The sequence below is a fragment of the Paramacrobiotus metropolitanus genome, unplaced genomic scaffold, assembly GCF_019649055.1.
Source record: "Paramacrobiotus metropolitanus isolate TYO unplaced genomic scaffold, Prichtersi_v1.0 Parri_scaffold0000003, whole genome shotgun sequence".
Taxonomy (NCBI): Eukaryota; Metazoa; Tardigrada; class Eutardigrada; order Parachela; family Macrobiotidae; genus Paramacrobiotus; species Paramacrobiotus metropolitanus.
Window position 1 is genome coordinate 3,813,543 of NW_026570223.1, and position 9,527 is coordinate 3,823,069.

The 9,527-nt window shown below is 42.9% G+C and overlaps 1 protein-coding gene across 5 annotated transcripts in view; it reads left to right on the plus strand.

The window, feature by feature from the left end:
* The window catches only part of LOC129593208 (uncharacterized), a 33,794-nt gene extending 28,065 nt beyond the window's left edge, over window positions 1-5,729 (plus strand). For 4 of the 5 annotated variants that reach the window (XM_055489439.1, XM_055489424.1, XM_055489431.1 and 1 more), the window contains one exon: window positions 5,347-5,729. In XM_055489439.1, coding sequence (XP_055345414.1) covers window positions 5,347-5,389 — 43 coding nt within the window. In that variant the 3' untranslated portion in view covers window positions 5,390-5,729. Of the gene's footprint in view, window positions 1-2,921; window positions 3,036-5,346 lie in introns of those variants that run through there. The other variant, XM_055489444.1, reaches the window with a different exon arrangement.
* Window positions 5,730-9,527: the final 3,798 nt, after the last annotated feature.

Sequence of the window (9,527 nt, forward strand, 5' to 3'; positions counted from 1 at the left end):
TTGCTTTTATTACTTGCTATTATTATTATTACTACTATTATTACTACTAGTATTACTATTATTATTATTATTATTACTATAACTATTATTATTATTATTATTGCTATTGTTATTATTACTTGCTCTTCTTTTTTGTACGAGTAGTGTAGTGTAACAGGCAAGCGCGGGCAGATCACGGTTTCGTCTTTATTGACAAACTAGTAGACCCCGCGCAAACTGCGCGGAATAAATCGGGGATAAATTGTTATTTAGGAAAACTACAAAGCACAAACCCATGACCACAGATTTAGTTCTATTGAGCGGAGCGTATAATAATATGATAATAATATAGTTTCACTGGCAGAGACAGACAGTATTTGCCAAATACCTATTTGGTTGAGTGCTTATCATAACTTATATATCGTAAGTTATTCTTTATTTTGGCCATAGTTCACTGACAGATTAGTAGTTAAAATGTATCACATGGTTTACTACATAATTAAATGTTTAAGGCCATTTTGAGAAAACATTGTCGCGTTCCGCTGACTTCAGATTTAACCTTAAATTAGATCCGAAAAATTTGAAAATTTCCAGGAATATGCCCAGTTTTTAAGCTTCTACCAAATCAATCAGCAGCATATGCCGGTCAGTTGTCAACAACTATAAATAAGAAAACTTCCCTAATTTGGTACTGGAATTTTGTAGCCGTATTACAGCAATTTTACTGATTTAGATACGATTCGGAGCTTCGTTAAATTTTTGTCAGTGCGTTGTGACCGACAAAACAATCCAGTGATACGACGGTACGACCACCGATGTTGACCTTTACACCACTTAGAATGAAAATACTTTCCATTGTCCAATTTCCTCCTACTGGTTACACACAAAACAATTTAAACCTGATGAAGACTTCAAAATTTCATTGTATTTTTTGGTGAATTTTTTACCATTAATTAACGTCGACAACTTTAGCGCAGTGTATTGCTTGCGACCTCCGCTGCAGATAAGCGTCGCCTATGCTTCCGCTTTCTGTTACGTGCTTATAAATTTGTTTCAAGTTTGACAAAAATCTAATCGCCTAGTATTAATCCCACCACAACATCCCCAACCCATTTAGCCCATGTCGATTCACGCGTACGTCCGCACAGATGGTTCATTTAATGTAGCTCGTCGCACCCAGGCGCACCGGAGAGGGTATTCCCCGTGTTTTTTAGTTTTGACCTTTGATGGGAGTTTGGTGCAGTGGTTCAGTAAATGATCTGACGGATTGCGTTATAGTTGGCGGAAAGATAGATTAGAAAACGGATAAGTTTCGTTTTGAATCTTCTATTTGTTTTAAATTTTTAAATGCCAAAAATGCGTTTTTTGTTTTCATAAAACCGTTTTTTCTACCTTCCTTATATTGCTTCGGAAAATCCCCTCGCTCCCCCTGCGGACAGCTTCTCACTTCAATCACTGGAAAAGATTTGCGGCATTGGGCCGTCTTCTCACCCGGGCGGTGGTTAGACTCGAATCCTAGTCCATACGCCCGGCGGGACTGGGACTCGTTGTTTTACTCAAGCTGTCCACATCATTTCCAGTCGAACACCAAAATTCCCAAAATCGACTTTCAGTCTCTCACAAAATAATGTTTATTGGTGATTTCCAAAAGAAAGTTTATTGGTACGTCAGCACGATATTACCAGAGCCAACCGCCCTGGGGAAGCAGTTTCATTATTACATCTGGTCAACCCGCTGCTAAAGGCAACTACTTTATCTTTTGAATTTGAGTCGTTCCCACTTTCCAGGAGATTTCGCATGTTCAGCCTTTAAGAAACATCACTTTCAAGTTTCAAGGCTTACATTTTTTTGAAAACTAACTCTAAATAAAAATCTTATGAACTAATTTCAACTAAAGGCAATCGGATAACTTATGGACACCAAAGTTCCATCAAGTGTAGATGGATGCTTTTCCTGTGCTGTTCGTGATCAATGGTGGCGTGGGTGAGTTTGCAGTGGTGGGTTCTCCACTTTTCCCGTAGACTTTGTATAGTAAGCTCTTTTAAGATTTTCTCTGAAACTTTACATACTTTCCAAAAACTGACTGGTTTCTGCAAATCTGCAAACTCGCGGCGATTGAATGACATATAGACATCAAAGTTTGGTTCAGTGGCTCGCTCAAAAAAGGGAGACAGAAATGGAATTCGCTAAGGCTTATTTTATTAATATATAGGATAAAGGCTGAACAAATACCGCGCGATATGCGGAAAGAGCACAAAGAAGCCAGTCTGGCCAAAATTAATGGAAAATTTCGTGAACGCTAGACATTTCTTAAGCGCATAGCAAGTTCAGCGAAAGAAAAGTCTGGCGGCCACATCGTGCAGGCCAGTTCGTACGTAATGCTATGCGCAGACTACGTACTCGACAGAGGCAGTACAGCATGATAGAGGCAGTACAGCATGTTTGTGAATGAAAGTACGCCAAGTACAACGGGCACGTCATGCAAGCTCGTACGCTTCACATGCCTCTTGGCGAGAATCCGAAGGAAGCTCCGACTCGGTACGCGAAGTATGATCCGACTCGGTACCGCAACAGTACCGCAAACCTCTCCGGTCGGACCCAAGTGGGGTCGACGGCACGCGTCCTCTAGCAGTGGGAGTCCGGTGTCCGGTTGACCGTCCCATCGTTCACCTTCGGGATCCATGAGAGACAAGCAGCTCACGGCAAAAAATCCGGAAGTCGGTCGGGCATTTTGTTGGGCCGGTAATGCTTCTGTCGGCTCTCTGTTGGCTGGCATCTTCTTCTGTTGGCCACGGAGAACAGTAAAAACCGTAATGAGATGAATGAGTAATGCAGTGAGAAAAGAGTGAAACAAAGTTTAATCACGATTCCAGTGAGTAAAAGGGTTAGAAAACAGATCTGTTAAGAGATTTAAATAGAAACATAGAATTCCATTTTGTTAGGAAAAATGCAAAAATATCAAAGATCTGTCCGGATCCTTACGATGTTGTAAGCCCATATGGGACTCGAATAAAACCGATTCGTTCGATTCCATCAATTGGACGGTGATCTTTCCGGTGGCTCCTCAAATGTTGAGTCCTTCCTCCGGCTGATAGCCGGTGATTGCCGACCCATGGTCGGTCATCACCCACCTGTTGTCCGTTGTTGATGTGCGGTTGTCAACTACCTGCTGTCAACGGCCCAAGTGGGGCTCTGGCAAGTATCCGTTAGTCGGCCAAAGTTGATTTCGTCAGTTGGGAAGCCGTTCTCCGACTTAGGTGGGTTGACCATGCGGAGCTTTCCGTTTCAAGCCTTTGGGCGTTGATCCGAGTTTTGTGGGAGTGCGGGTCGTGTGCCTCGCATGCTCACATGCTCTGGGCCGGATCAAAGTTCGATTACGGTGTGTTACCGTGGCATCTGTTGGCCTAAGGACTAGTGTTTCCGCGTGCGATCCTGATCTGCCGGCGGCAGTAAGGGACTTTTGTAATCCCACTCTGCAGGACAGACTCTCTGGTATAAACCGGCTTACGTTTCTCGCGCCGCAGCAGCGATAAACGTACTCGCGGCAGCGAGAAACGTACTCGCGGCAGCGAGAAACGTACTCGCTGCAGCGTTGTGCCTTGGGCCCCAAGTTATGTCAGACTGCCCGTCATCCCGGTTTCATGAGGTAAGACCAAGTGAGACCGTGTGTGGGGAGATTCGTTTTCATACACTTGCAAAATTCTGAGGTGGTATCAGATCTAAGGTGGTATCAGATCTTTGCTTCCGTGGTCTGGGGATCGTGATTTGCTCACGCGGTCTGTAGCTAGCAACGCGTGGTCGGTACGTTCGTTGCCGCAAACCAGAGATGCCTTTCCTCTTTTGTTGGGGGAAGACAACTCTCGTCCACCGTGGGGTGCGTTTTCTATGGGTGCACGTCGTGACTTCTAGCACGTCTGCCTAGGATATTTCCTAAGCAGACGTGCTAAAAGGCTTTAAGTACGAGTACCATAGTTACATTATCTTTAAGTACCATAGTTACTATGTATTGGTGCAACGCAATCCATGGTTACTATGTACTGGGTGCAACGCAATGCAACTTTTATCTTTGCTCTCGGAAAGCTGCCAAGATACCAATTATTTGCAATAGTGATCATCTTAGTACCTAAGATTATTATGCCTGCTAAATATTACTGCTAAATAAATTAATAAGCTGTAGTGCCTTACTAAGATAGTGCCGTGTTCCTCAAAAATTGGGACTTACTGTCACTTACACTTACATCACTGCATAGGATAAAATCTGTACTATTTTAATAAATTTTTTGTTTTCCGGCAAGTATTACCAATTTTTTGTAAGGTCATGTAAAGTAAGTATGGGAATAACGTTCGGTGACGTCTACTCGCGCATATCAAAGATGCCGTCCACTCGCATCTCAGATACCGATCTTTCTTACCAACTTGAGCGCTGGCCTGCCTAGCTGTACGGCAGATACGTTGGCGTAAAAAAAAGGTTTTTATTCACTGTAATTTTAATCTACATAGAGCGCTGACGGATTATTATTATTTTCAATAGTTTTTGAGTGTTGAAATCCATGAATTGAAATTTCTTTGGTTGATGAAAAAGAACTAAAAAGTATGCCGTTCAATGCTCAGCAGATGCAGCTGACTTCACTTCAGCTCGCACTGAATCCGGACATGATCTGCCAACTGATAACCATGCGATGCAGCATATCCGCGGTTAGCGTTAGAGAGGATCTGCATCTCAGGTGCGCGATGGGCGGCATCTTTGATATGCGCAGGTAGACGTCACCGAACGTTCTCCCATACTTACTTTACCAGTTTACAAACTACATGATTTTCACCAAAAATTGGTAATACTTACCGGAAAACAAAAAATTTATTAAAATAGTACAGATTTTATCTTATGCAGTGATGTAAGTCTCAATTTTTGAAGAATATGGCACTATCCTGGCATTACTGGTAAGGAATTAAGCGGTCACTGGGCAACCTGTTACTTTTATGCCATAAAATGCTCATTGACCTAAACCAATAATTTGGTAACGCTACTAAGGTTATTAAGGCGCTACAGTTCACCGTTACGTTGAGATAGTGCTTAGTGCGTGACCGACAGCTTAGGGCGTGACCGACAGCTTAGAGTCTGACCTAAGTGCGTGACCGACGGACAAAAGTTCCGGTTTTCGTGAACACAAAAAACCTTCGCTTCGCTTTGGTCGATAATTCTATAGTTCCCTTACAAAATTACTTAGATCTAGATGTACTCTGTAGTTGTAATCAATTATTTTTTGCAATGAATTATTCATCGCGTATTGCATGCCGACAACTTTACAACTTTACGTACGCGACCTGTATATCGGCTTGTTAGGCTACGTATTTGGTTTTTAATTTTAGATGTCGAACTGAACGCAATGACGCCGTCAGACTCCATTCGTAACCTGCCGCCTTTGCTTCTGGAGAACGTGTTCCCACATCTGGATTTGCATTCACAAATGAGGATGAAACGGTAGCGGTATGAGCAAGAAAAAAGCATGCGGTCGTCATCATTAAAAATGACTTTAGTTGAACTTTGTTCACTGAGACGAATTTTTTAAATCGATTAATTGCAGAGATAACCTTGACAGACGTGAAAACCTGCCCATTTTATATAGGCTGTTTATGAAGATCCTTTGGATTTTTCCCATACCAGTCTTAACAAATTCCGCTAGAATGTTAAAATTTAGTGTAGTATTACTAATCCTGGCACAGATGATTAGTAATCACTTAACCAGTTTACGGAACTTACATGCGCACCAAATTTTGTGGCGTACACTAGTTTCGACGTAGGTTTATTCCGACCGCTCAAACAAACTGAAAAATATAATAAATATCATAAAACTTAAAAACCTCTGAAACCCAAGCAAACCTAATAAACATGAGAATGTGAGAAACTCTAAGGAACCTAAGTAAACCTAAGAAAACCTAAGAAAACCTAGGAAAGCTAAGAATCTGATAATAATATTCAGAGAAATTCTGAAAACCCTAAGAAAGTTAAGAAATCCTGAGATAACCTAAGAAACCTAATAAGAATCTCAAATGAATAAATCTGAGAAAATTTACAAACCTAAGAAACCCTAAGAAACCTAAGAAAATACAGATCACGTTGATCCTAAGGATGATTAATTTTATTTCGACTCGTTTTTCGCAGTTTTTCAAAAATTGTAATCAAAGCGATGACGAAGGGCGCGGTCTGCCTCTGTCGGAGCGCTCCGCATTAGCCTATGTTCGTCTATGGGGGCCAATGGCAACAGCTTGTTCTTTTGGGGTTCCTGCTTCCCCTTTTGGGTTATCGATTCCGCAGTAGCGTATGAACCTGGCGCCGTTGCGACGGTTCTAACGCACTTGGCCGCGTTGAAATCGGCCCAGCGGTTCGCTCGATAATCGCGGGCATAGTCAATCATGTATACGGACTCCGGAGTTACGGATGTAAATAACCAATTTACGGAGGAATACATCCGTAGCCGGTTTGACGACGTCGGCTTTTGCTGATTAATTTTCGTTTTTATTCGCATCGAGGCCGGTGGCCGAGGCGCGTCGTGTAATTTACGCCATGGAAACAACTTCACCATGTATGTCTATGGAGGCCCTTGGTAACAACTTTTGTTTACGACCCCCTTTTTGCCCTCGAGGCGCAGCAAACTGGCAACCCAGCAACATCCCCCGCGTCACTGCGGCATTCTGGCGCACTTGACCGCGTCGAAATCGGCCTAGCCGTTCTCCCAAACATAGGTTTTTTAACCTTACGCCGTCACGGTTGTAGTTAACCAGTGTACGGAAATCTACATTCGCGCGCATGTTTTTCGGTGAATGTTGTTCAAGAAGATTTTCGATCGCTCAAACAAACTTAAGGAACAAACCTAAGAAAAAATCTAAGAAACCTAAGTAACCTAAGAAACCTAAAAACGCGGAAATCTTAGTACTGCGCCGCGATTTTTCCCTGAACATTTTTTTTAACGAATGTTTTCGTTAAGTGTGGTCGCATTTTCCGTTTCTTCGTGATTTTTTCACCTTTTTCGTGATTTTTTAACGAACCGATGCCGAAGTGCGCGATTGTCGCTTAGACTGTGCAAAGCCTTACCCTATGTCCCTCTATGGAGGCCCATGGCAACAATTTTGTTTTTCCCTATTTTCCCTTGGAGGCGCAACACAGCGGGAATACTGTATAAACATCCGCGTCGTTGCGACGATTCCAACACATTTACCGCGTCAAAATCGGCCGATGCGTTCGCCCAAACATCGCGCTGGTTAGTAGTTCCTGGCTGCCTCTGTCGCTGTGACTATACAAATGAATAGCCCACGGCCGTCTATGGGGGCCCATGGCAACAATTTCTTTTTGGGGGCCTCTGTTTCCCCGTGGGGGCGCATCGATTAAGCAATAGCGTAACATTGCCGGCGTCCTTGCGACGATTCTAACGCACTTTTCTGCATGAAAATCGGCCCAGCCGTTCGGCCAATCATTCGGAACAAAGCATACTCGTGTATAAGATGTTACGGATGTAGATAACCAGTTTACGGGATCTCCATCCGTACACAAACTTTTGCGGCGCAAGTTTGTTACGAAATGCACACTTCGCAACGGTTGATCGCATTGGTCCCAGCCGCTAAGAAAACTGCGAAATTTAAGAAAGAGAAAATCTAAGAAAACGTCAGAAACCCTAAGAAAGCCTAAGAAACCTAAGAAAACTAAGAAACCCAAGAAATCTAAGAAACCTAAGAAACCTAAGGAACCTGAAAAACCTAAGATTACCTAAGAACACCTAAAAAACCCGAGAATACCTAAGAAAACCTAAGAAACTTAAGAAACCTAAGAAACCTAAGAATACCTAAGAATACCTAAGAATACCTAAGAATACCTAAGAAACCTGAGAATACCTAAGAAACCTAAGAAATTAAGAAGCCTAAGAAACCTAAGATATCTAAGAAATATCGTATATGAAAGAATACGAGGTATACCGATCACGGTGGTGGGATTGACTGCAATTACTTTTTGCACATGTTTCTTAAATTTTCAATACTTTGTAACGTGCCGATGCCGAAGGCCGCGTTCTGTCTCGGTTTTTCCGAACGGTCCGCGAACAGACAAAGCATTTACCCATTTTTGTCTATGGGGGCCCATGGCAACAATTTGTTATTGGGGGCGACTCCTTCCCTTTTGGGGGGCGCATCGGGTCGGCAACAGCGGAACATCACCCGCTTCGTTGTGACGATTCTGGCGCACTTTACCGCGTCAAAATCGGCCTACCCGTTCGTCCAAACAGAATTTTCTTAGCAAAGGCTGTCACGGCTTTTGCTTTCGTATTTCGGCGATTCATTTTCGTTTCTGTCCGTGCCGAGGCCGGTAGTGTGCTTTACGTCACTGAGAAGATTATTTAAAATTGTTCACAATAATCTGCAATACCTATTGTACTAAATAGTACTGTGTTTGGAGCGAGGTCCGAAGCCGAGACGTGCAGGCCCATGGCAACAATTTGTCTTTTGAGGCTCCGGTTTCCCCCTTGAGGCGCACCAGGTCGGCAATAGTGCAAGATTACTCGCGTGGCTGCGACGATTCTGGCGCACTTGACCGCGTCAAAATCGGCCTTCCCGTTCGGTCAAACATAGGAACATTAGCCTATCCCGTCACGGTTGTTACGGATGTAGTTAACAAGCTGAGCACGGATGAATATTGGCTTACGACTAGGCAAATACACTAGTTTAAAATTCAAAAGTTGCAGTGTGTTCGAGGACACAGTAGTTATGATTTCATAGTTAGCAGTTGCCAGTTATGACTGTATTCGTGGAAGCAGTAGTTATTCAACAGCAGTTATGAATTTGTTTGAAACCAGTTAATTTTAGTACGAGTATAAGACAACAGATCGCCTTCAGTTTATTAGATTTAACTGGTGACAGGGAATGCTCTGGGTCAACTTGCGTTTGTATCAGCTGAAATTTTTCCTGTTCCTGCATTTAGTTTGTTGACTAGTCAACAAGCGGACGTTTACTGGCATTATATATTACGTTAGCAGTTTGCACTTTTTCTTATGAGTGGAGGTCCATCAGACTAATTTCTGATGCCCTGTTCTTTAAATGTTGACCTTTCGCCGTTAATGTTTTTTGCGCTTGTGCCTCGGCTGCTAGTTTTCATTTATTCTAAAACTAACCGAATCATTCGTTCACTCGGTATGTGGTCCACAAGAATCGCAGAGGCTAAGCCAAAGCTGTTTCTTGTTAAACCCTGATTTCCCCGTGGTGACTGACAAGCGCATGTTAGCCCGATCGCATCCATGGCACAAGCCATTGAGTGACCACTGGGCTTATCCTACTTGTGAAGAGTAAAAAAACCACTAGCTTTGTTTTACTCTACGCTTTGAAAGGATTCTGTGAAAATTTAAAGCTGCAAAATCGGCTCAGTGAAAGCTGAGAACATAGGTAACAAAGAGGAGAGGCCGGAATCTTGCAAGAGATGTACAGTATTCATATGACCAGCCGAGCACGGATGAATATTGGCTTAAGATTATCTAAATTTACGTCGTATCTTCATGTGGTGGATTGGGTTG